Source organism: Vipera berus (assembly GCF_964194415.1).
Source record: "Vipera berus genome assembly, chromosome: 2".
NCBI classification, from domain to species: Eukaryota; Metazoa; Chordata; class Lepidosauria; order Squamata; family Viperidae; genus Vipera; species Vipera berus.
The window spans coordinates 110,630,317-110,656,571 of record NC_138203.1 but is presented as its reverse complement, the minus strand read 5'-3'; the positions used below and the strand labels follow the sequence as shown (position 1 = coordinate 110,656,571).

The 26,255-nt window shown below is 43.1% G+C and overlaps 3 protein-coding genes across 11 annotated transcripts in view; 1 reads left to right on the top strand and 2 right to left on the bottom strand.

Moving 5' to 3' along the window:
* Window positions 1–2,299: 2,299 nt before the first annotated feature.
* TIMM29 (translocase of inner mitochondrial membrane 29) lies at window positions 2,300–4,885 on the bottom strand (the record flags this gene model as incomplete). Its single annotated transcript, XM_081318923.1, has 4 exons — window positions 2,300–3,069; window positions 3,192–3,484; window positions 3,875–4,004; window positions 4,831–4,885. 4 exons carry the CDS (start codon window positions 4,883–4,885, stop codon window positions 2,441–2,443), a joined length of 1,107 nt encoding a protein of 368 aa, XP_081175049.1. The 3' UTR covers window positions 2,300–2,440.
* Window positions 3,154–13,688, top strand: YIPF2 (Yip1 domain family member 2). Of its 4 annotated transcripts, XM_081318785.1 has the most exons (10): window positions 3,589–3,879; window positions 4,871–4,917; window positions 6,373–6,518; window positions 7,739–7,819; window positions 8,349–8,436; window positions 9,062–9,178; window positions 10,127–10,293; window positions 10,387–10,569; window positions 12,892–13,035; window positions 13,183–13,688. In XM_081318785.1, exons 2-9 carry the CDS (start codon window positions 4,887–4,889, stop codon window positions 13,003–13,005), a joined length of 927 nt encoding a protein of 308 aa, XP_081174911.1. In that variant the 5' UTR covers window positions 3,589–3,879; window positions 4,871–4,886; the 3' UTR covers window positions 13,006–13,035; window positions 13,183–13,688. The 4 variants fall into 4 exon arrangements, with proteins under 4 accessions (XP_081174910.1, XP_081174911.1, XP_081174909.1 ...); XM_081318784.1 differs by lacking the exon at window positions 3,589–3,879 and adding an exon at window positions 3,154–3,325 and having other exon boundaries at window positions 12,892–13,688; XM_081318783.1 differs by having other exon boundaries at window positions 12,892–13,688.
* Window positions 13,689–13,854: 166 nt separating this feature from the next.
* The window catches only part of CARM1 (coactivator associated arginine methyltransferase 1), a 123,401-nt gene continuing 111,000 nt past the window's right edge, over window positions 13,855–26,255 (bottom strand). For 2 of the 6 annotated variants that reach the window (XM_081318779.1, XM_081318780.1), the window contains exons 13-16: window positions 21,301–21,413; window positions 20,362–20,439; window positions 16,119–16,187; window positions 13,855–15,452 (exon numbers count right to left, since the gene is read on the bottom strand). In XM_081318779.1, the coding sequence (XP_081174905.1) occupies window positions 15,316–15,452; window positions 16,119–16,187; window positions 20,362–20,439; window positions 21,301–21,413 (397 nt within the window). In that variant the 3' untranslated portion in view covers window positions 13,855–15,315. The remainder of the gene's footprint in view (window positions 15,453–16,118; window positions 16,188–20,361; window positions 20,440–21,300; window positions 21,414–26,255) is intronic. The other 4 variants (XR_014025274.1, XM_081318781.1, XR_014025275.1 and 1 more) reach the window with 3 other exon arrangements.

The following is a 26,255-nucleotide window of genomic DNA, read 5'->3' as shown; positions in this document are numbered from 1 at the left end:
AGGAAAGGAGGGAAGTGAAAGGCAAGGGAGAAAAAGAAAGATACGCCCAATTGAATGCAGAATTCCAGAGAATAGCTAGAAGAGATAAGAATGCCTTCTTAAATGAACAGTGCAAAGAAATAGAAGAAAACAATAGAATAGGGAGGACCAGAGATCTTTTCAAGAAAATTGGAGAGATGAAGGGAACGTTTAATGCAAAAATGGGCATGATAAAGGACCAAAATGGCAGGGACCTAACAGAGGCAGAAGAGATTAAGAAGAGGTGGCAAAATTACACAGAAGAACTATACAAGAATGAGCTTAATGTCCCTGATAATCACAATGTGAAGTGAAGTGGGCCTTAGAAAAGCTGAGCAACAACAAAGCTAGTGGAGGTGACAGTATTCCAGCTGAGCTATTCAAAATCTTAAAAGACGATGCAGTAAAAGTGCTACACTCAATTTGCCAGCAAATTTGGAAAACTCAACAGTGGCCACAGGATTGGAAAAGATCAGTTTACATTCCAATTCCAAAGAAAGGCAGTGCCAAAGAATGTTCAAACTGTCACACCATTGCACTCATTTCTCATGCTAGTAAAGTTATGCTTAAAATCCTACAAGCTAGACTCCAGCAGTATGTGGATCAAGAACTACCAGAAGTACAGGCAGGATTTCGAAGAGGCAGAGGAACTAGAGATCAAATTGCCAACATACGCTGGATCATGGAGAAAGCTAGAGAGTTCCAGAAAAACATCTAATTCTGCTTCATTGACTATGCTAAAGCCTTTGATTGTATGGATCATAACAAACTGTGGCAAGTTCTTAAAGAGATGGGCGTACCAGACCATCTTATTTGTCTCTTGAGAAACCTATATGTGGGCCAAGAAGCAACAGTGAGAACTGGTCACGTAACCACTGATTGGTTCAAAATTGGGAAAGGAGTCCGGCAAGGCTGTATACTGTCGCCTTGCCTATTTAACTTATATGCAGAGCACATCATGAGAAAGGCAGGGCTAGATGAATCAAAAGTTGGAATTAAGATTGCCGGAAGAAATATCAACAACCTAAGATATGCAGATGATACCACTCTAATGGCAGAAAGTGAAGAGGAACTAAAGAGCCTCTTGTTGCGGGTGAAGAAGGAGAGTGCAAAACTTGGGTTGAAACTTAACATTAAAAAAACCCAAGATCATGGCATCCAGCCCCCTCAATTCCTGGCAAATAGATGGGGAAGAAATGGAAGTAGTGACAGATTTTATTTTCCTGGGTTCCAAGATCACTGCAGATGGGGACTGTAGCCAAGAAATTAAAAGACGCTTGCTCCTCGGGAGGAAAGCCATGGAAAAACTAGATAGCACACTAAAAAGCAGAGACATCACCCTGTCAATAAAAGTGTGTATAGTCAAGGCTATGGTCTTCCCAGTTGCAATGTATGGCAGTGAAAGTTGGACCATAAAAAAGGCTGAGCGCCAAAGAATTGAGGCCTTTGAACTATGGTGCTGGAGAAGACTCCTGCGAGTCCCTTGGACTGCAAGGTGATCAAACCGGTCAGTCCTAGAGATCAACCCTGACTGCTCTTTAGAAGGCCAGATCATAAAGCTAAAACTCAAATACTTTGGCCACCTAATGAGAAGGAAGGACTCACTGGAGAAGAGCCTAATGCTGGGAAAGATTGAGGGCAAGAGAAGAAGGGGACGACAGAGAATGAGGTGGCTGGATGGAGTCACTGAAGCAGTAGGTGTGAGCTTAAATGGACTCCAGAAGATGGTAGAGGACAGGAAGGCCTGGAGGAATGTTGTCCATAGGGTCGCGATGGGTCGGACACGACTTCGCAGCTAACAACAACAATTACGTATGTCTTGGAAAAATACATAGAAAAGGAGTTGGAACCAGTTCATAGAAATTTATCTGTTGAAAATGAAGCAGACTGTATTAAGCCTTAATTTTACAGTAGCTGTAACTGAAATGTAAAGAAATGAAAGCCACTCCAATATTCTTGTGCTGGTTTCTAAACAAAAAAAGTATTGGGGCTTGGAAGCCATATTGCCTTGCCTTTTAGCAGAATCCAAACAGAAACTGTAGTGAAACTGAGCTCCATTTCTGATGGGGAACAAATAGCATGGAACTTTCCTTACTACCTTTAGTAATATGGGAAGAGATGAGATGGGCAGGAAAGGTGTTGGGCTGATCTATTTGTCCTCCAATTTACATAAAGTTTACATCACATTTAGAGAGAAAATGACCACCAAGAGATGTCTATTGTCAATTTCTTAATCGCTTTAGGCAGCACTAAGAATTGCTCATCAAGCATCTCCTCAGTTTAAATAGCATTTATTCTTGCATCTTACTAAGAAAACAACAATGAACAGTTGAACCCTAGAAGAAAATAGAAAGAGGAATAAAGGAAGTATCTGCTTTGTTTTGTTTTCTATTACTATATTAGAGTCACCCAACTGCTTTAATTAAGAGTGCAGTTGCCCGTGAACCTCCCTATCAGCTTCTTGGATTTGCTTTTCTGTCAGAATCACCGCGTTGTACTTCTCATCAAAAAGTTTCTCGTTGGTTTCCGAGTGCAAGTCATCAAAAAAAATGGTCCTGAGATGCTCTGGCAGGTACTGAAACTCTTCATTGTTGATGTCTGAATCCTGCATTCTAGAGTGCAACACCCACCAGCGCCCCCAGAAGCCTACATCGAGGACCCGGCTGGGAAAATCAGTCCACCGTGGCTTTAGATACTGGCAGTGCGCTTGATAGAGATCTGCTCCAGCGTCGTAAGGCGCCTCGTAGAGGACGGAGAAAAACATGAGGTTCTGGACGCGCAGCTGGCCTCGGTTTCGGAGCACCGTCAGCCGCTGTGTATGCTTTTCCGAGCTGCTGCTGCGTTGGACAGGCGAGAGGAGGAGAAGAGTCCCTGAGGCTTCCAGGAGGCTGGAGCCGAATGAGGCTTCACTGGGATTGCGGAGGTTGCAGCTCACCGCTCCAGCCAGCAGTGAAAGGTAGAGCCCTGCTTTCACCGGCCGCTGCCGGATGCCTTGGACGACTTCTCGGCAGGCTTCAGCATAGTCGTGCAGGAGACTCTTCCACCATAAGGCTGAGGGAGAAAAGATCACGTTAAGAGGAGCGAGAAAGAAAGATGGGGGGGAGGGGAAGGGGCAGGCGCGCCTCAAGCAGCCTCCCTCCCCGGCCTGCGTGAGGCAAAGCGGACTCGGCTACCTAGGCGGCCGGCGCGGAGACGCCCCCCAAAGGTCGGCTTCTTCTTCCCTGTCTCTCCGGGATTCGGAGGGCCCGTCATGTCCCCTCGTCCTGAGATGCGACTGGACGCCAAACCCGGACGGACCGCCAAAACGGTAACTAAGAGGAAGTCAGAGCTGGGAGGGAAGGGGCAGCGTGTCACGTGGTTGCTGTCGGTTTTCCCTGCCGGAAGGCAAAAGCTGCCACGAGGGACCAGCTTCGACACAGTTTTACAGTCGCAGCTATTTATAAATGTTCCTAAACAGGAAGATACTCTGCCACCAAAGAATCAGGCGCGGAATGCAAGGCTTCTAACAAGGCCCGCCTTTCTCCGCTTCCGGTGGCCACAAGTGGGGCAGGGGAAGGATAGTCTAGGCGGCCCGTGACGAAACCGCGGCGGCCTCCTAACGTAGCCGGTAGAGGAGGAGTCTCCACGGGTACTCGAATGCAGCGCCAGATCTTTCTTGTCATCGATAGGCCTTCCGCGGCTTGGCGGTGGGCTGGGCCTTCCTCTCCTTCCCGTCCCCTCCACGTAGGGTGGTTGAGGAAGTCCTACGAACGACTTAGAGCCGTGGAATAAACGGGACGGTTTCGCAAGCGAGTGGTGACAGGTGCCTAGAGTGCGGCCCTTGGCGTCTCTGAGCATCGGCAAAGTGCCTTTCTACAGTCGGTAAGCAGCGCCTGACATCCTCTGCCCATCCTTCCACCTCTCCCAGGTGATCAGTGCGGGAAGGGCAGCGTAGGGCAAGCCTGGTTTGTCGTGGGAGCGTAGCACTTGAGAGCCGCCTGGCGTTTCTGTGGATGAGGGGAGAGAGAACAGACCGGCTGAAGGGTGTCTTCTGCCCCACTCTCCAAGCTGCCTTTCATAGTCATGTCTTCTCTGAAAATTTATTATTTATTTATTTATTATTGGGACTTATATGCTGCCCTATCTCCCGAAGGACTCAGGGCGGCTAACAACAATAACATACAGTAATACAGAAGTTAAAATAAAAATTAAATTAATGGCCCCTGTAGAATAAATTAAAATTAAAATAAGTTCAAAATTAGAGTTAAAAATTAAAAAAATAAATTAAAATCCCTGTCAGTCCAGGTCAGCCAGGTGGAAAAGGAGTGTTTTGAGGCTGCGGCGAAAGGACTGGAGATCTGGGGCCATCCAAAGCTCAGGGGGGAGCTGGTTCCATAGGGTTGGCACTCCCACAGAGAAGGCTCTCCCCCTGAGGGTTGCCAGCCGACATTGTCTAGCCGACGGTACCCTGAGGAGGCCTTCTCTGTGTGAGCGTAGTGGGCGATGGGAAGTCGTTCCCGGCAGCAGATGGTCCTGCAAGTATCCCGGGCCTAAGCCATGTAGGGCTTTAAAGGTAAGTACCAGCACCTTAAATCTCACCCGGAGGACAACTGGTAACCAATGCAGCTCACGCAGGAGGGGTGTAATATGGGAGTATCGGGGTGCTCCCATCACTACCCGTGCGGCCGCACTCTGAACCAGCTGAAGCCTCCGGGTGGTCTTTAAGGGCAGCCCCATGTAGAGAGCATTGCAGTAATCTATACGGCAGGTAACGAGTGCGTGGGTGACTGTACGTAAGGCATCTCGGTCCAGAAAGGGGCGTAACTGGCGTACCAGGCGAACCTGGGCAAATGCTGTCTCTTTTCCTTTGTAGGTACTCTGGCCTCATAATGGCTGCTTCAGATGAGCTCAAGTTTCATGGTGAGTATTTTCTCACCATTTGAGATATGGACACCCAGTCAGGCAGTGTTTTCCTTTTGATAGGTTTTGTGTTTGAGATGCTGCCATCCCAGAGCATCCAGTTAGTAAATCCAATTGATTTGCAATCACAATTGAGTCCAACATTTCCATTGCTAAGCAAGGCAGTTGTTGAATTTTGCCCCATTTTACTACTTTTTTGCCACAGTTGTTAAGCAAATCATGTGGTTAAGCAAATCTGGCTTTCCCCATTGATATTGCTTGTTGGAAGCCAGTTGGGATGGTTACAGATGATGATCACATGACAGTGCAACTGTCATAAATACCTGCCACTTGCCAAGCACCCTAATTTTGATCATGTGACTGCAATGGTTGTAAGCGTGAAAAACGGTGATAAGTCACTTTTTTCAGTGCTGTTTTAACTTCAATCACTAAATAAATGGTTGTAATACAAGGACTACCTGTAAAGATTTTTTTGCCCAGCTTCTGAGGACCTACCTGCTGTTAAGGACTGAAGCAGCAGCAATGGCAACAGATCTATATACTGCTGTATAGTGCTTTATTGCACTCTCTGAGCAGTTTACAATGTCAGCATATTGCCCCCAACAACCTGGCTCTTCATTTTACAGACCTTGGAAAAGTGGAATGCTGATTCAACCTCAAGTTCTTTAGGATCAAACTCCAGGCTGTGGGCAGAGTTAGCCTGCATTACTGCATTCTAACCACTGCACTTCCAGGGCTCTGTAAAGAGCTGTATAACTACAGAATTTAGTGGAACTATAAATACATACTAGTCTAAATTAAAGTACAGGGAAAGCTGCAGTCTTAAATCTATTGAAGAGTATTCTCTGAATATGAAATACAGTGCTTTAGTGAACAACTCATATTATGTTTGTGTATTTTTCATGTCATACTCTTCAGCTGCAATATATTCTGATTTTTCTGAATATATAAAGAATAATAAATTGAGCAGAGCTTAAAGGGAAATATAACTCTTGTGGATAATATGCATGGATAAAATGTTCCTATTACTATAAATATAAATGTAACTCCTTTCCCCCACTAGGTTTGACAAATACTGAGTGTTATATGTATGTTGTGCATGTTTGGGCAGGCTTTTAATTTCTAAGTCTTACATTTAGACAAAAGAAAGAAAACCCAAACTTTGTGGATACTTTTCTTCTTTGGGCACCATTAATATTTCTGAGATTTCTCTAACAATCTCTGAGGAAATGTCTTCTAATTTCCTATTTTTCCCCTAAAAATCCATGTTCTCTGCAAAAGCTCAATTTTTTCTGCCTTTTGTCACATGCTTCTTAAATACTTAACATTATTTTTAATTTAGTACAGCACTAGCAAAGTTTCCTAAGTTTAGAAAGTGCTGTTGCAGGTGGCCCTTGAACACCAAACTGAAGTTTGATTTGAGTCAGTTGGATGTATTTGATATTTTCTCTGCAGAATTTAATGAAGCCATAGATTTGCTGGCTGGGAATGCTGATGCTACTACTCCTAGCATTAGTGAGAGGCAAAGCCACACAATTCTCAACATGTCTTCTAGCTGTAATGAGGATTATGAGCCAGATGAAGAGGATGACAAAACTGAGGTCAGTTTTGGTGAGATAGAGGAAAATGCATCAATTTAGGGATGTTTTGACATAAATTGGGAGATAATAGTACACATGAGAGAAACAGATAATAGGACATCAGTAAAAGTTTCGATTAGCAGAGTGTGGTAGACATATTTATTTATTGCAGAAAATATTTTCCCCAACATGTGACAGAGGAACATAGAAATGTATTTGTTTTATATATTTGCTAAATGTATGTTTTTCCAAAAATTTAAGGTGGTATATATATTTAAGGTGTGCAGCCCAGTTCCTGAATAAAAGGGAGGTCCACACAGCCAGTGGGAAGGTTAATAAGATGGGACCTTGCAAAGTTAGGAGGCTGTTCCAAAGGATTGGGGCAGCCATGGATTCCCCATTTCCCCAATGGATTCTTTTATTTCCTTCAGTCTGTTCTTACCATACTTCATTTCCCATCAACTTTATTCTTTCTTGCTCAGAATTTTAGATTAATAATGAAAAAGTATATGTATAATAAAAGTATTAAGTATTATCAACATTAATATTCATTATAACAGTGGATTATTACTTTTGTTTTATGAACATATTTTGTGAAATATAACAAAATATAATGGGGAAAATACAAGTGATTGTTCAATCAAAAAGGAGACAAATATGTAAATGTAATTAAGGTGAAAAAACTGGGGAAAAGACCCATATGTTAGAACCAGCTCATCCTTTAACATTTTAAAGGCATCTGTAATTTTAACAAATGTTCTCTTCATCCAAATTGTGAATAAAAGTATTGAAAAATAGAGGACCAGGACTGATTTGTGCAATATCCAACTTAATGATTCTCAAATTTAATGAAAAGCCACTTGACAGAATTGGGTTTCAGAGCCTGGGACTGATCCTTAAGATATTACACTGTTAGTTACTGGCCTAGCCTAGTAGAATACTTGCCAATTACACTGCACTGCTGGTTCATGGTTAGTTATCTCAATGCTCATTAAATCACATCTTGAGCTCTGCAGTGGAGCTGTATTTGAAAAGCTTTGGGAAATTTCAGTAGATGTTGACCTGCCTTCTGACCCTATCATTTCCATCTTGAAATAACTGCTTTTTATGTTGTAACTATTTGATATTGTGGATATTGTGTATTAGGATTGTACTTTACCTTTTTTAATGTCAGTATAAAATATATCCCTTTTCTCTCCTGGACATGAAGAACGCAGTAATTTCCATTTTCATTCTTGCAGCTCTTGAGCTTCCAGAAGAAGAAATCCAGTTTCTGGACGTTTGAATATTACCAGGCCTTCTTTGATGTTGACACATACCAGGTACTAGATAGAATCCATGGGGCCATTTATTGAAGGCAAATCCAAAAAGCAAATTCTGATAGCAGTTCTAATATGTGCCAAAATTCCTTCACGTCTCTTGAAAGTTTTTTGTTTAGAGTAACCTAAACTCCAGAATTCAGGAAATAGAATTTAAACAGGGCAATCATTTAAATATTCTTTTAATTACTTAATTCCTTAACCTAGTGAGTTTTGAACAGAATCCAATGATGTATTGGTTTAGAGTTTTTATTGCTAGACACTAAAGGAATAAATCACTGAATAAACACTAAAGCTATTGGGCTGTTGATAGGCAGTTTTAAACTTTTTCTAAGCAAGCATTATGGGGTCAATTTGGTGAAATATTCTGCTGAAAACTGGCCCTTTGCTTTGCACCATGCCATTTTTAATATAAGAATATCAAGACAAGAAGTTTTTGTAAGTATCCTGGCACCAACAAATTGGGCATCCCAACAGTTATAGAGCATTTGGGAATTAAATTGCTGTGGCATGATCTTTTCCTATTTATCAGGTGCTGGACAGAATAAAGGGCTCCCTACTTCCACTACCAGGGAAAAACTTTGTATGGCATCACTTGCAGAACAATCCTGACCTCTATGGTGAGTCCAGGGAAATTCCTACTTCAAAAATATACTCTCCTTTATTTCAAAGGCTAGAAACTGTAAGAGACCTAGAACAAAGGTAGTTTCTTGCTTTACCTTCACAGATGCAAGAAATCTGCAGAAAGCCTCACATTCCTAATTTTCCATTTACACTGCACACAAGGCATGTAGCAGTCCTTAGTTTTCAGCCCATTATAGCAGAGCTGGGAAAGGCCACGCAGGATTTCTCCAATCACAAGGACCTATAGTAGGCTGAAGCACTATGGTTATTTTTCTTTATTTCAAGGATGGTTCTGTTTCCCAGAAGATCTCAATTCTGTGCTGAGATATATGCCTCATTCTTAAAGTGCTGCTGGGTTTTAAACATTTTAGCTAAAGTGTCATTTCTCCTTCTTATCCCTGATAATGGAAATGTAACTTTATTGCTGTTAGTCATATCTGGCCTCAAACCCTATTTTCCATGAAATTAAGGAAGGTGGCAAAATCTGCTGGTACCCAATTGTTTTGTTGTATTATAAAAATAGCTTTCTTGTTTCTATTGCGCTGATAAGACACCTATTCCTTATGAGACTCCTCATACTTCAGTTCTTTTCTTTGGTGTTGGCTCTTTTGCCCCTCGTAGGACCATTCTGGATCTGTGCTACATTGATATTCACATTAGCCATCAGCGGTAACTTATCTTACTTCCTGGAAAAAAGAGGGAGCTCCTCCTTCCACTACAGCCCTCAATTCCACAAAGGTGAGATTTTGATGTGGGAGTACTTCCTGGAACTTCAGTTGAATTATAATGCTAATCATTTTTCTGTATATACTTTATATACAGAAACACATAAATTTATATGTCACCCATCTTACTGTGAAGTGACTGTGGTTGGTGGAAGTGTAGCCATATCAAGAATAAACAAGATAAATATCTGGGAAAAAGATTATTTTTGTTGCCTGCTGAGCATTTTGATACACAGCAATAGCACTTAGACTTATATACTGCTCCATAGTGCTTTACAGCACTCTCTGAGCAGTTTACAACATCAGCATATTGCCCTCAATAATCTGGTCCTCATTTTACCTACTTGGAAGGCTGAGCTGCTCAGGATCAAATTCCTGACAGCAGGCAGTTAGCCTTTTAACCACTGTGCTACCATGGCTTCTGATTCATACATACTGATGAATATTTCTCGTTTGGCCATGAGAAGTAAAGAATTATCTCCTTGTCTTGTATTTAAAATGTGTAGATGAAGAACATTATTAAAAACATAGAAATCCTGGCTCTCAACTTTTATTTAATTGCCTTAGAATTGGGACAAATGCATATATTGTTTACTTACCAGTACTGAGAATCAGTTTGCCCAGAAACCAGAAGACTGAGTTTGCCTTAGGCATGAAAACTTGTCTGGTGAGTTTGGACCAGTCATTATCTCAGACCAGCCCACTTCACAGGGCGGTGTGGGAAAAATGGGAGGCAGGAATATTAGGCACTTTTGCCATCTTGAATTATACATAAAGGTGTGTGTGTGTGTGAGGAAAATCAAAATTGTAATAAAGGACTGTTTTACAGATTATTATAAAACATAATTAGCTTATTCTTTGAATTCCTATTCCCTTCTCTTTCTAGAAATGATGGAAGGCTGTGTTTCAATTTTAGTTCTTGCTAGGGAATGGTGGTTTTAATAGTTTTCTTCTTGCACAGTGACTATTGCAGGCATAGTTATCTACTGCTATGCCTGGCTGGTACCCTTAGGTCTGTGGGCCTATCTACAGTGGCGAAAGGGAGCCCATGTCACCAATGATGTATATACCTTCCTGGAAATGGTGTGCATTTATGGCTACTCACTCTTTGTGTACATTCCTACTGCGGTAAGTTGTCAGGCATTTGGCATTTGGGAAGATGAATTCTTTTTCAAGGCAACCTTAAGAACTTGACAATGATTCTGTCATCTTCCTTCACAGGTTCTGTGGCTAATCCCTATCCCATGGCTGCAGTGGCTCCTGATCATACTTGCAATAGGGTTGTCAGGCTCAGTTCTGGTCCTTACTTTCTGGCCAGTTATCCGTTCAGATAGCAAGCCAGCTGCTTGTGCTATAATGGCCATTATTGTTTCTCTTCATATCCTTCTAGCTATTGGATGCAAGGTATGTATCTTCTGTACTGCAGTAGTGTATTTCAGTTGGTGAAAGAAACAGACAGTTGGAGAATAAGCATGTTTAGGGTTGGTTTTTTGAGCCTAGATTAACAAATTTTGTGAAACAGTTGGATTTGTATATGTTTCAGTTAGGATTTATATTTTTTCCCTGCATAATCACCCTTTTTCTGTGGACTGTGTTAGATTCAGTCTTCTTAATTGGGCCAAATGCAATGTCTGCAACATGTGTCTCTAAGTAGAAAATAAAGATTAAATGTTTTCAAAGTGTGTAGTTATAGATGTGTGCATGTGCATGAATGTGTTGTTGCAAATTGCAGAGTATAAGATGTTAAAGCACTGAACATCTTTGAACATTGTCTAGGGAGATTCTCAGTCATCCAGATAATAGTTATCCCAATGATGCTTTTTCACGAGGCAACTGGACTTTGTTTTTTCTTTGAAGATGTTTTGCTTCTCATCCAAGAAGCTTCTTCAGTTCTGACTGGATGGTGGGGAATGGAAGGATTTATACTCCTTGCAGACAGCTGGTCATTTGCCTTCTTTTAGAGAGTTGCTGATACCACCTGGAAGTTTATCTGTGTCATCAGGGTCACCTGAGTGGTGCAAATGATGTGGAGCCTTCTTGGAACCGTTGAAAGGACTGTGTTGGATGTCATATCCCTCCCTCCCTGTTGAGAGAGGGCTGTTCAGTTTTGACAGAGATGGTCTGACCCCGCTTTCAAACCAGCAGTCCTCTGTCCAAAATGTGAACTTTGCTGTCTTCGAAAGAGTGGCCTTTGTCTTTTAAATGCAGATAGATTGCTGAATCTTGTCCTGCTTGTTCTCCTATACTGTGCCATGCATTTATAAAGTGGTTGTTTTGCTTCTCCAGTGTACAGGTCTGCACATAGCTCACTGCATTGTTCTGCATATACCACGTTGCTCAGTTTGTGTCTGGGTGTTTGATCCTTGAGGTGGACAAGCTTTTGCCTTATTGTATTCTTGGGTTTGAAGTGTGCATGTATGTTGTGTTGGCTGAAGATCCAGCTTGAGCTTGTCTGATATTTCTGCAACACATGGAATGACTACATTGCTTTGTTTATTGTTTTCTTCTTTGTCGGTTATGGAGGAGCTGCTTCTGGGTCTTTTTTGGGATTTTATGAAAGCCCACTTGGGATAGCCACAAATTCTGAGGGCTTCCTTGATGCGTTTTAGTTCTTTTCTTTCCTATCTTTGCTGGTAGGCAGGCCTTCAGCTCAGTGGTGTAGGGTTCTGATAACTCCCATTTTGTGCTCCAATGGGTGGTAAGAATCAAAATGTAAATATTGATCTGTGTGTGGAGGTTCTGTAAACTTCAGTGTTAAGGCTTCTGTCTTCCTTAATGCAGACATGTCAAACACAAGGCCCGGGGGCCAGATCCGGCCCGTGAAGTGGTTTCATGCGGCCCGCGAAGCCATCCTGGAAACAGTGAGGGAACGGCCCCTACTGCCTTGGCCCTGGCCCAGAGACCCTCCTCCTGCCAGAGACCCTCAGATCTGTCCCACTCCTGGCCAGGCCCCCATAGGCACCCTTGATGCAAACGATGTAGAGTTGGCCACGCCCACCAAGTAGGCCATACGCACTCTAGCCACGCCCACCCAGCAGGCCACGCCCACCCGGCCCCCTGAGTGCAACTGCAATGCTGATGCAGCCCTCAATGAAATTGAGTTTGACACCCCTGCCTTAATGTATTCTGCACAGTCCAGGAAGGCTAGACTATTTTCCTTAACATCTTCCCATGTGAATTTGATGATTTGTCCACTGAGTTGTTTGGTGAATGCTTCCAATTCCTGTGTTTTGATCTTGACCCAAGTATCTTCCATATACTTATAAGAGTGAATGGGTGGCATTCCTGTGAAGGAATTTAGGGTGTTGGTTTCTACCTCTTCCATGTAGAGACGGGTCACAATGCCATGAACCCATGGCATAGCCATGTTTTTGTCTGTAGGAAACAGAGCTGAAGGAGCTTCTTGGATGAGAAATGAAACATCTTCAAAAAAAAAGCAAAGTCCAGTTGCCTCATGGAAAAAGCATTTTTGGGCTTTGAACATTGTGTTACTCATCAAACTATCCTGAAGGGTAAGGGTTGGGTTAGGGTTATGGAGAGAGAAGAATAAGTGAATATTATCTGTGAAGTATCTGGAATAAAAAAGCTGCTTTGTTTACTCCTTTGAACATTTTAAGAAATTGGGTAAGGACAGTCATTATGATGAAATCCATGTTATTGGTTGGGGGAAGGCAGAGAGTTCTATTTTATTCCTGCTTCAACCAATTTAATCTTGTCCTTTTGAAGCTCTATTTCTTTCAGAAACCAAGCATCACATCTTCTACTCCTGCTTACACAACAGCAACTCAACAGCAGAAGCATACACCCTCATTTACTGCAGCAGAGGGAAAAGGAAACTGATAACACCCTGCACTAGACTGTAAAAAATATGTAGGGGCATCAAGTATTTTAATTCAAGTATTATTATCCCCTTTACTCATCCATATTAATGGAAATGCAGAATCAAAACACTGTTGGAAAGGTTTGGCCTTTGGATCTCTCCCCAATATTTGTGCTATTGAATTGCTTCTTTTACAGACATCGATCTCGAATATCCAGTATCAGGGAAGAGAGACACCTGCTCAAGAGACATAAAAACCATGACCTGGAAGAGTGGGCCAAGCAAAGTTATGCATTACCATTTCAACATTCTTTCTTTTGCTGCTGCCAGCCAGAGCACACCACCAGTTGGCCTGATTTAGGAAGCAGCTCACCCTGGAAGCCACTTGTGAGGCCTGGCAATTCTAAACATTCAGAGCTGCTTTGGTTAATGCAGCTGCCATTTGCTCTGTTATAACAGGGTGGCCTATTACAATAGGACAGCAGAGTTGGGCTGCATGAAGGGTTTGTCTCTTACATCTATTTCAGCTAAATCCTAGGTCACTTGTAACAGAGAGAAAAAACTAGGACAATTTAAATGGGTGCATTACTGTGGGTTTAGCGAATAATTACTATATGATTGAAGTTCTCATATAAGCCAAACAATTACTTAATTTCTTTGGCATGCAAGGCTAATTTGAATTAAACTATCATTCTGGAAAGTACATTAGCTTTTTCTTAACTTCCTACATTAATATAAACCAGATCTTTGCAAGAATGCCTGTTAAAAAGCCAGTACTTCTGCTGTACCCAGGACTTGTCTGAGTGTGACTTATGATCATGTCAAAGGTAGCCACAAGAAGCTTAACAGGCAATAATTTCCTAAGCTTTCCTTAACTATGACTGGAAGAGACAAACAGGCAGCTCTTTAGCAATTTAAGGAAAGTCAAATCATTTGAGGAGCACTTCAAGTGCTGGGAATGCACTTCTCTCAACTGCGCTTCAAAACAGGACTGTCCAGTGAATATGTGAATAAACTTTTAAGCTGTTTCATCTAAACCTGGGATTGGGAAACCAGCCACTACAAACAGATCTTCAAAACTCTCCCAATTTTATTCAATAGTCACAAAATCACTGATTAGCCAGACCCAACAATTGGCTTTATAGACCCACAATCCAGCCACTATGAAGGCTCTCCAGAATGTTCCCACCCCCTCCCCACAATCCAGCCACTATTGGGACCCAAAGAACATTGCCTTAAGTAAACCACTTCTCTCCTCCGTAAAATAGTTGCTTGTCAAGTCCTTTCAGAAACATTGACTTGAGGCTCTTCAGAAGGAAAAAAAAGTTACAAATTACACATAAAAGTACTACAAAGGGACCCCATAACAATTCCAATCTATTTAGTCTCCTGGTGACTACCATGGCGGGAAGCAAACAAGTCTACATACTAAACCAGTTGGCACCCACTTCAGCCCAGGAGAAAGGAGGGGCTAATCATAGCTGCTGCCACATCTTAAGAACAGACCAGAAAATGGGATTAGGTTTAAAATGACCAACAGGAAATTGATACACAAACCATTTTCAGCCAGCAACAATATTTTTGGTACACTTGTGTTTTAAATTTTTAACCCTTTGATGCTACATCAATATTCCCAAGAGACAGGCAATCATCAGACCTGCTGATAAGATGCTTGTGGCACATAAAACAATCTTTCATCTCTGATGTTTTTCACGTGGCCCAAGACTTACAGCAGTAAGATGCTGGAGCTTTTCTGAAAGCCAAGAAGTTGATGCGTCTTTTGTCTTTCCTCCTAAGTCTTAATAATGCAACAAACACTAGCCCAGGGACTGGGATGCCTAAGAAATAGACATGGATATGCTGCTGGATTCTTACCTATGCGGTTCTACAGCCATCTGCAGGCCCTTCATTTAAAATACTGGGAGTAGTGATAAATGATCAAGTTTCTATTGTTGGTGGGCTGCCTATAGCATGTTGGAGACCCTATGGCAGTTCAGATCTACAACCTGTGCCTAAAGCCAATCAGTCATGGCAGACTGAAGAACGATACTATTACTGACGTGATTGGTTGTAATACAGCACAGGAATTCGGTCGTGGTTGAGCAAGTTGAAATTTCCAACATTTCATGAAAATTGTATACAAGTCCGCTATTAAGCCAGTGGGTTTTTGTCTTCTATTGTGTAAGGATTAGACCATCTCTGGGTAACTTACTGGAGGGCGGAAGAGATCCAGAGAACTGACTGCCCACTGTTTAGATATAGTGGACAGGGAAGTAGAACTTTTTCTTCATTTGGTTTCCTGATGCTGTCAGTTCAGGGATGAGAGTTTCTTAGCTCCCATAATGCATTGTGTTGGTGGTGATAGACATGGGGGATGCCATAGAAATGGCTGGTCCCCCCATAGTGAATTGACTGTTGACTGGGTAATGAGCAGTTGAAGGTCCTCCACTCTGACCACTAGATGAGCCTGTAGCAGGAGAAAAAAGCATTTAGCTGGATAGCAGAAGGACTTCTAGTTTTCAGCAAAAAAGTCTACGCACAACTAGCCACCTATTTTCTAAAAGTGAATCCAGATCCATTCCTGATCTAGCAAACTTCAGTTTAAAATCAAAACATCAGATTTTGTAATATAACTGGCAAAATGTAGATTTGATGCCATGGGAGGGGTAGGGTAAGAAATAATAAAGAGGTGATATGTTGTTTTAGAGCTCCATCTATAAGGAAGAGCTTGCTGCCCCTTTTGCATGGAGAAGACTGGCAAAATGCCAGTGGTTCAACTGCTCAGTTCTAGTTCACATTATGCACCAAAGATAGCAGGCTCTTGCTCCTGAAAACTCAAGCCAGAATAAAACAGTCAATAACCACAGTACCCCCAAACCTGCCTTGATGCAAACTGGTCTGATGGCAAAATGAACTAGTAGAATTTATTCCATTTAGAATTTTATCTAGCTTAGTTTCAATTTCAGGGATAATGTCAGTTTCAAAATGTACTGTAAAAGTATTTGCCCCTTCTCAAACCCAACATGCTGCCTACTACTTTTCTCAGCCAAAGTGTTCAAAATCCTACAGAGGAGAAGAGAGCACGCAGGGCCACTTTCCCCTCAGTTCCAAAGAAGCCCAAGGGCAGGTTTACCTTGGACAATCCCTGTGCTCATGATGGATCCCATCCGGGAATGGGTGTGATTGACAATCCCAGTGTTGGCTGCTTGGAAAAAAGAAAAATACTCAGACAGGCCTAATCTCTACACGGGGCTACTTCACCTTTAACATGTTTCCATCATCTGCAAGTACACACATTACAGATGTCTCACCCATTTCTAGTCTAAAAACAGGCCATGTGCAAAAGGTCTACTCTCTTACTCTGCATCTGATTAACAACTCAGCGAGTCACCATAAACAAGAATGGAAGTTGGGAATTGAGAATTCTTTCTCCTGCATTTACCTGAAGGTCAAGCACAAGCCATTTCTCACAAGATAAAGGGGAAGGGTCAACTGGAATACTGAATTTTAGAAATCTAAAGCTGGGCTTACTATGGCTGACAGTCTCTCCCTAGCCTCTCTGGATACACCACTTTTCCAGCTTGGCATAAGAATCTACCCTTACATGTAGTTGCAATATTATAAACTACCGTGACAAAGAAGACACAGTCTTGATAGAATTATGTGGGGAGAAGCAGATTGGATTTGGAGGGTTAGGGAGCAGGAGTGTCCTATCCCAAGGGTGTTCCAGAATATATAGCCTTACTTGTTCTGACACCAAAAGTAGCAGTTACAATTTGTTCCTAAGAAAATACTTCACTAGAACACAGGTGGCTGTGAGGATGATCTAACCATCAACAATAGAGATCTCCTTGGAAATTAACTCAAATAGAAAGTTTCCTTTAAAAAACATTTCATTTCATCTGATACAAAGCTAATATCAGCAAGTTTGAGATGTGCAAATCTTTTCATGTTTCCACCGTGTAACCAACAACCCTAAATCTTTCTCATGCGGAATAACCTCGGGCCTGAATATGCCTGGCAGATATTTGGGAACCCTTTCCCAAATGTAACATGAATTGACAAGCAGATGAAGAGATTCAGCCTTCTTCAAACTGGTACGTGCAAAAGGACCTATGAGCACTTGTTAGGCACTCTTTATTATCGTCTTTGAAAATCACAGAAACATTTTTTGTTATTATACAATGATTCATGTAAGTTCTAAAACTGGTGCTTACAGCATTAATATTTTATCTAACTATGCATGCCTTAAGGCAGCGGCTCCCAACCTTTTCTATACCCACACCCCTAGAACGCTTCTGAAATATTCTTGCACCCGTTACAAAAGTTTGAAATAATGGCAACAAATTATGCATATACACTATAATTTTAAAAACCCGTTTTTGCACCCCTTGGAATATCATCTTGCACCCACCCACCCCCGGTTGGGAACCCCTGCCTTAAGGAAGGGCTTGAAATTCAGCTCTCTTGGCTATTGCTGAATGAATTTGCAAGGGTATAATCCCCCATAGAGGGGATGTTTCTTCCCATTCGTTTGTTTCCATTGTTTCTTCCCATCTCTTGGCAAAATTCTGCAGCATGTCTTTAATGTTCTAGCTGATAATTTAGGAGCTCTGTCCTCCACAGCTGTATCTAACAAATTATTTTGGAAACAATTTATCACAAATACCAGGAGAAGAGGCACACTTGATTCATTTACACTACAAGGTGCCATTTCTACTAAAGAGTCCCCAGAACAGATAGAAATGGGAGAAAGTGATTCAAACCCACTTTGCTGACAAGGTTCATTAATAAAACCTAATACTCAAAAGGACAGGAGAAGTTCTTACTGCAAAGTCATTTTAAGTTCAAGGCTGTATATCAGTGGTCTTCAAACTTGGCCCTTTTATGACTTGTGGACTTCAACTCCCAGAATTCCTTAGCCAGCGTGCCTAGCTGAGGAATTCTGGGAATTGAAGTCCACAAGTCATAAAAGGGCAAAGTTTGAAGAACCCTGCTGTATAATGTTCACCTACCCTTTGTATAACCGCTTTTATTCTCAAGATTATGCTGGAGTTTCACTTCTCAAGAGATATTAATATAACCAAAGCATGAGTGTACTAGGTGCCTGGAAAGCTTTGAGATTTCCTTTCTGAGAGGAAACAGTACTGGTTTGCTACTTTTCATTCTAATCGCAAATACAATGTTTATGTATTATTAGATTTCTATAGACTATTATCCTGATATTCACTAGGGCAGGCATGTCAAACTGCCAGCCTGCAAGCCGGATGCGTCACGCCAAAACCACCCCGCCCCATTGCCAGCAATGGGTAAAAAGTCCCAATATATCACGCGATGTTACGTGACATTGTGAGTTTGACATGCCTGCAACTAGGGAAATAGTCTATTCTAACGAGCCATTCCACTGAAAAGAACTGGGAGTTCTTGGACTTTCTGTTAAATCACTGAGCTCTGCAGTGATGTTGTCTAGTCCAGGGGTCGGCAATCGGAAAAAGGAAAAGAGCCACTCAGAACCGGTTCCATCACACAAACAAAAAAGTGGGAGCCGCAAAAAGTGTGCGCGCATGCGTCCACTCACGCGCATGCGCAAAAAACTTTGTGCATGCACAAAATGGGAGGCACCTGCACGGCGACGGGTCTCCCCTTTGGAGAGGTGCGCGCCGTCCCGTTCGGAGACCTGCCGCGTTCGTCAAACATGGACGAACGCGGCAGCTGTGCAAACGGGACGGCGGCGGTTTGGAGAGTGCGCGCGCACGTCTCCCAAGCCGCCGCCGTCCTGTTCGGAGACCTGCCGCGTTCGTCAAACATGGACGAACGCGGCAGCTGTGCAAACGGGATGGCGGCGGTTTAGAGAGTGCGCACGTACCTCTCCCAAGCCGCCGCCGTCCTGTTTGGAGACCTGCCGCGTTCGTCAAACATGGACGAACGCGGCAGCTGTGCAAACGGGACGGCGGCGGTTTGGAGAGTGCGTGCGCACGTCTCCCAAGCCGCCACCGTCCTGTTCGGAGACCTGCCGCGTTCGTCAAACATGGACGAACGCGGCAGCTGTGCAAACGGGACGGCGGCGGTTTAGAGAGTGCGCACGTACCTCTCCCAAGCCGCCGCCGTCCTGTTCGGAGACCTGCCGCGTTCGTCAAACATGGACGAACGCGGCAGCTCTGCAAACGGGACGGCGGCGGTTTGGAGAGTGCGCGCGCACCTCCGCCCTTCGGAAAGGTGCGCGCGCACCTCTCCTAACAGGCGGTGCCACTCTTCATTTGGAGAGGTGCGTGCGCACCACTGCCCGTTCGAAGAGGTGCGCGCGCACTGGGCGACTGGGAGCCGCAGGAGACGGCTCAAAGAGCCGCATGCGGCTCTGGAGCTGCGGGTTGCCGACCTGTGGTCTAGTCTATACCATTCGTGTAGATGGTATTTAAACATGCGGAGTCCAGGTTTGACAAGTTTCTTCTGCAGATCCTGTTTTCACGAGGGCACCATTACTCTTCAGGGAAATCAGGTTATATTGCTTGTAAAATTAGGGAGATTTTGATTGCCTACTGATGAACCCACCACCAATTGCATTGTTTTTTATCCTGTTTTGTTTTAACTTATTTTTAATGTTTTTCTATCTATAATTCTGGTTTATGCCATAATAAAAATTATATTCTTTTATTCAGGGAGGCCAACTTGGTAGATACCCAGATACAAAAACACAGAGATCACAAGCGGAAAAAATAGGGGCAATGAGAATTACTCTAATACATTTGCTGGCTTCTGGCCATAATAGTTTCTATCTATCTATCTATCTATCTATCTATCTATCTATCTATCATCTATCTATCTATCTATCTATCTATCTATCTATCTATCTATCTATCTATCTATCTATCATCTACTTTCAATTATCAATATTAATGCAAATAGCAAATTTAGATACTTTCCCAATGAAACATGTTGCAGTTACTTTTGTTCAATTACACTGTATGGAAATAGATTATTTAAAACTAAACCATTTTAAAACTTATTTTTCTAAACCAGAAAACTATAAAATAACAGCACTCTGGAACTAAATTCATGTTCAGTTCTAAGGCAGCAGAGTACATTTTTTCCTCAGAAGAGAATGAAACAGTGGCACAACACAAAGTCAAAAAAATGGAAAGATAATTCTGTGGCCAAGGGCCCACATTATCGGGCATTCAGACGAGAGTTCTTAGATGAAGCAGGATATATTAGCTTTCCAAACGGCTTACCTACAAGTGTTGAGCCAGGTGTAAAGCCCCAAAGACTCAATATTGTGGTGATAGTGATGATCTGAACTCTTCAGGTCTGCCACCGAGACTGCTTCCTAAGACTCCCTCTTTGAGCCAGAATATACTGCATAATGCAATTAAACTCACCTAGAGGAATAAGGTTGTTGTGGCCAACATTAGTGCCACCGGCAATCACGCTGCTGAGGTCATAAGCTGTGGGCATTCCTGCAGCAGAGTAGAAAGGAATAGAGTCAAATGTGAGAAAGGCACTATTCAAGACACAAATCTTCAAAAACTGCTTAGCCCTTTTGATGTAGAAAAGAACACTTGGACACTTAAAAAGCACTACAGACACAGGAGTCTCTTAGGCAGGTGCAGATGCAGCACCACACTCTTTCTATAAGCCACACTTAAATGGGGTGTTTATTCCTGCCCAATCTGGAAGCTTTTCTACCCAGGTATATGGTTGCAGGGCAGTAAAATAAGAAGTCAATGCACAAAATTATATTCTAGTCTGAAGAAGCATGGCAGACAAGTGATAACACAAAACACAGATGTGGCTGACAACATCAGTGGACAAGGACTGTCTGACTTAATTTCCCAGTCAGGAGAATAAGACTTGCTGTCAATGTTGATTGGGAACTGGAGGAGGAAAGATGATAAGAAAAAGCAACTTTATGCATTTGCTTGGTAAGAGACAAGAAGTTTTTCTTCTGCTCTGGATATTATCCTCAATGGAGGACACAAATGTGATGTACTACATAGTCATTATCATAACATAATCAAGACTCTTCCAGGAATAGTGATAATGCCAATGGAACATACTTGTGTTAAGCTTACCTCGAAGAAAAAACTATATCCCAAGCAGCATTATTCTTCCTGCAAAGGAACCCTAAAAACACTCCTTTCAGGAGAACTGAGCTCTTTAAGGCCATCCTTTTACTTTATGGAAAGATGCCAAAGTTGAAGTCTTGTGGCTTTCAGGATCCTATTGATATCCTGATTGCTCATGTTCTAGACCCAAAATAATCAAGTGGGATGGAAAACAGTATCTTAGCCTAGAAGCGAGAAGCAAGAATACAATACCAGCAACAGCCATCCCTGTGTTCATGTTGTAGGTGCCACCTGTGTTCCACATGTTCTCTGAAGGAGATGTATAGTGTGAACCTGGCGGTGGTGAAGGAGTTGTACCTGTGTACCTGAAAGGCAGACACAAACACATTCACTCAATCACCAGCAACAATGCCAATACAATCCCCTCTCACTCATTAAACTACATCCTGGATAAAGTGCCTATTAGCCTTTCTAATGTGAAAGATCCTATATGAAAGTCTTACAGATTCATTTGAAGAAAGACATCATGTTTACTCTGCAGTAGTTATGTTGCTTCCATCCATTCAGAGAGTCAAACATCATTTGATCAGAGTATCTAAATTTTGCATGCAACAATGTAAACATAACTATCTTATGTATTCTTGCTTAGAATTCATTCATGCAAATTCCATACTCTCAAAGGTTTTTAAAGATGATTTATACCACACTATTATTTCAGTTCTGTGTTAACCTTATAGGAGAGGCCATTTTATTATTTCTATCACTTCCCATTTTTAGTTTCAATTTTAATGTTCTAGCCAGCATTTATCCTCAACTCAGTTTCTAGGAGACTGAAGTTCAGACAATGGCTCCCAGTGTGGAAAACAAAATTCTGCAAGATGCTGAAATTTGAAAAATATATCACACAATGACTCAAGCAAATGAGTCACCTCTCAAATTAACACAAAAAGCTATATTACCATAAAAATTATAAATCAGAACGTTTCTGAAATAATTAACAGCAACAAATAGTTATGTTTACATCGTTGCATGCAAAATGAGAGAAATATCATTTTTGTGTGGAGAGACTGAAGACTCTCAATTCTGATTTTCAAAATACATTTCCAAAATCTAAATTCCTTTATTGTCCCTTTATATGTTCTCTGTACCAGGATTTGTTAATTCATAATAAAAGGTAGATTCCACAGACTAAAAGTATGTTATAGGCAGACAACTGGGAAAAGTTTCTTTTCTTTCTCTTATCAATATAAACTTGGGATGATATAAAGTGCAACTGAGTTTTTCTGAACTATGGCAATAGACGTTACTGGTAGCACCTAACCAGTAGTAAGCTATTGCTAACGATAGGTAATTTTTTAAACTATTATTTTACTATTTACAGTCGCCCGGTGCGCACGCACCTCTTCGAACGGGCAGTGGTGCGCACGTACCTCTCCAAATGGAGAGTGGCAGCGCCCATTCCGAGAGGTGTGCGCGCACCTTTCCGAAGGGCGGAGGTGCGCACGCACCTCTCCAAACCGCCACTGTCCCATTCGGAGACCTGCCGCGTTCGTCAAACATGGACAAACGCGGCAGCTGTGCAAACGGGACGGCGGCGGTTTGGAGAGTGCGCATGCACCTCTCCCAAGCCACCGCCGTCCTGTTTGGAGACCTGCCGCGTTCGTCAAACATGGACGAACGCGGCAGCTGTGCAAACGGGACAGCGGCGGTTTGGAGAGTGCGCGCGCACCTCTTCCAAGCCGCCGCCGTCCTGTTCGGAGACCTGCCGCGTTCGTCAAACATGGACGAACGCGGCAGCTGTGCAAACGGGATGGCCGCGGTTTGGAGAGTGCGCGCGCACGTCTCCCAAGCTGCCGCCGTCCTGTTCGGAGACCTGCTGCGTTCGTCCTGAAACCTGAAATCTCCTCTCCAAATAAAACTAGTGGAAGAGATTGAGTTCAGATTTTCTCTCTTCCCTGCCTCAAAGGTACTTTTTCAGAAGGCAACTAGATTTTGTTTTTTCCTTGAAGATGTTTTGCTTCTCATCCAAGAACCTTCTTCAGTCAGAGTGCTGATTTACCACCAGCTTATCAAGTACTTAGAAGGCGAGGGCTAGGCAACACAAACGACAGCTAAAGACATAGCCAGCCATCAACACACCCAAATCAACATCTAAAATACCACACATACAACAGGCACTATAAATACCACACACAGAACAGCAAACACTCTGCTAGAGAGAAGTTTCTTGAAGATGGGCTCCAGCATGAGTCTGAAACCTCAGAAGACAAAACCTCTGGTCCTGGTGACGGACCATGTTTTCCCCAAAATAAGACCTTTCCCGAAAATAAGCCCTAGCTTGATTTTTACATGTGTGCCTAATATAAGCCCTATCCCCAAAGTAAGCCCTAGGTTTGGGGCGAGGCGAATCAAGCTACAGCAGGAGTGAAGCTGCCCTATGGGCCCCGCACCCATTTCCCTTAGGTCTGCTGCAGCCAAGCCTTCTACAGCCCGACACCTGTCACACAGCTGCCTGAGTTCTACTGCACCCACTTGCAGCCAGATGCCATGTGATGCATTGAGCCAGTACTCACAGCAGGAGGCCATATGCCTCATCACACCAGTGCCACTGCTCGCAGGAGGCCATGCATTGCATCATGCTGGTCCCGCTGCTCGTTACGCCTGTGCTGCTGTCTGTGGCAGGAAGCTGCATGGCACATTGTGCCGGTGCTGCCAGTGCCACCACTTGGAGGCCACGCATCGCGTCATCCTGGTGCCGCTGCTCATGGCAGGAAGCCGCATGGCTTGTTGCCCCTGTGCTGCCACCCATAGCAGGAAGCTGTGTGGTGCATCGTACTGGTGCTGCTACTCATGGCAGCAGACCCCATGGCTCAACACTACAGTGCCACTGCTCACGGCACAAGGCCACAGGGCACATCATGCTGGTGCCACCGTTCATGGCAGGAGGCTGCAGGGCACATTGTGCCAGTGCCACCGCTCACAGCAGATTGCATGGCTCATTGTGCCGGTGCCACCATTCATGCCAGGCCACGTGGCACATTATGCCGGTGCCACTGCTCATGGCAGCAGATCCCATGGCTCATCACGCCAGTGCCACCATTTGCGGCAGGCAGATGCCAATCACAGCAATGCATATCAGTTACTAATAGATAATCCTCTTTCTCTCTTGCTGATCAATATTAGTGCAAAGATATCATTTTCTTTTACTTTGCCTTTTCTGGTGTTTCCTTTTTTTAAGCATGATGACTTCAGCCTAATTCTAATCACTGCCTGATTCCTTTCACAGCAGCTAAACAAAAAAGTCTCTTCTTGTGAGATGGGCAGCCACATAGATTTGATGGTTAAATAAGTAAATAAATATAAAACAACACAAAAATACCCTTCATGTCTGACCCTTTGCTGTTGCAACTCCTTTTTTTCACTTTTTGAAGATGGGAACCATATCAACTTTTTCCAGTCTTCTGGTACTTTCCTGGTGTGCCAAGATCTTTGAAAGATTCAATGGTTCCGAGATCACATCTGCCAGCTCTATTAGAATTCTGGAATGTAATCCATCAGGTCCTGGTGATTTGAACTTGTCTAGAGTGGACAGATGTTCTCTTACCATTTTTTTTGCTTATTTTAATTTGTATTCCTAGTCTGTCTTTTATGGCTCTGTTTTTAGTAAGTCAGGCTATTTTTTTTTTCTTTTTGCATGAGGACAGATGCAAAGAATTAATGAAGCAGCTATGCATTCTCTCTACTGCCTGTTACTTCCTTGCTATCTTCTCTCATTAGTAGACTGATTGTTTCCTTGACTTTTTTCTTGTTTTTTACATATTCAAAGAAATATTATTATTATAAGTATTATTATTGACATTTGTTGCAAGTCTTACTTCATTCTGAGCCTTAGCTTTCCTGAATTCATCTGCAGATTTGGCCTATTTGCTGGTATTGTCAACTTTGAAAAACAAGCTTGGCTGCAGCCATTTTCCCTACTCATTTTCTGCTGACACATAGCATGGAGGGAGGGGGGTTTACCAAGTGCTTCTCTAGACAAAACAGACTTCCTCCCATGGGAACCAAGGTTATTGGCTGCTCCCGGGACTGCAGGCTGGGTGTTTTGTGAAAAGCCTGCCAAGAAGTTGTATTGGAGAACATAGTAGCTTTCATAGTTTTAGGGGTGGGATTTCTTAACTTTGTATTGGGGATTGTTACTTGTCTATTCAGACTTGTTTTCACTTTTGAGATGCTGATACTTTGTATCAATAAACATGTTCTTTGAGGAATTTGCAAGCCTCGGAATTCTGCTTTATTTGTCTCTGTCTGTTGGAACCATGACATTAAACCAAGTCACCTAAAAACTTAGTTTTTGGGGTGTTGGGCCCCGACCGCCTACCCACACACTTTTGGGAGAGCGGTAAAGACTCAGTGAAGACTCAAGATGGAGGAGAAACTTGAAACAGTTGCTAGAGGCAACAGGACTCAGGCTGTCAGTGCACAGGCTGGCACTCCAGCGATTGAGAAGGCATCACTAGCAGAGGCTCAGCCAAAAACCACTTTGATCCAACCTGGGAAACTGGTACCGCAGGAAGGAACTACCTTAGTAGACCTCTTCCAAGCCGAGGCTGCCCCTAGCGCAGGAGCACTCCTGTAACTGCTGGAGAGGAACTTTTATTGCTGCCATCCCAGGGTTCTTCATCTGTGGACGGAAAGAAAGGAAAGGGCTCGATGGGATGGGATGACTCTGGAGAGTGAAGATTTCAGTCAGCAGTCCACAGCCCCTTGCTCGAACAGCTGAAGGAGATGTTCGGCCAGCTGGAAGTAAAAGATACGATTCCTGTTGCCCAGGAGGTGTGTGCTGTGGGGAGAAATGCCAAAAACTACCCATTTCAACCTCCCCTTTGCTGGAGTTCCAGCCCAACTGCCGGAGCCTGTGCTACTTTGCTGACCCCCCAACCAGCTGCGATACCAAGCCCTGTATCCCAGCCAAGCCCGTTGCCATGGCCTCAGGATGCCAATGACAAAGCCCAGCCAAGAGAAGTTTGGAGAGTGGTTCATCCACATCCCCAGGACCAGCAAGCTGCCCAAGCTCAGCAGCAGGTGCAGGTGGCCCTGCCAAGATTCGAGCTGCCTCCCATCCAATCAGATTTACTCAAAACAGGCAAAGCGGGGGAAAATCCCAACTTTGTCAGCCACTGCAATGGTCATTAGAGTGCCAGGCAGCA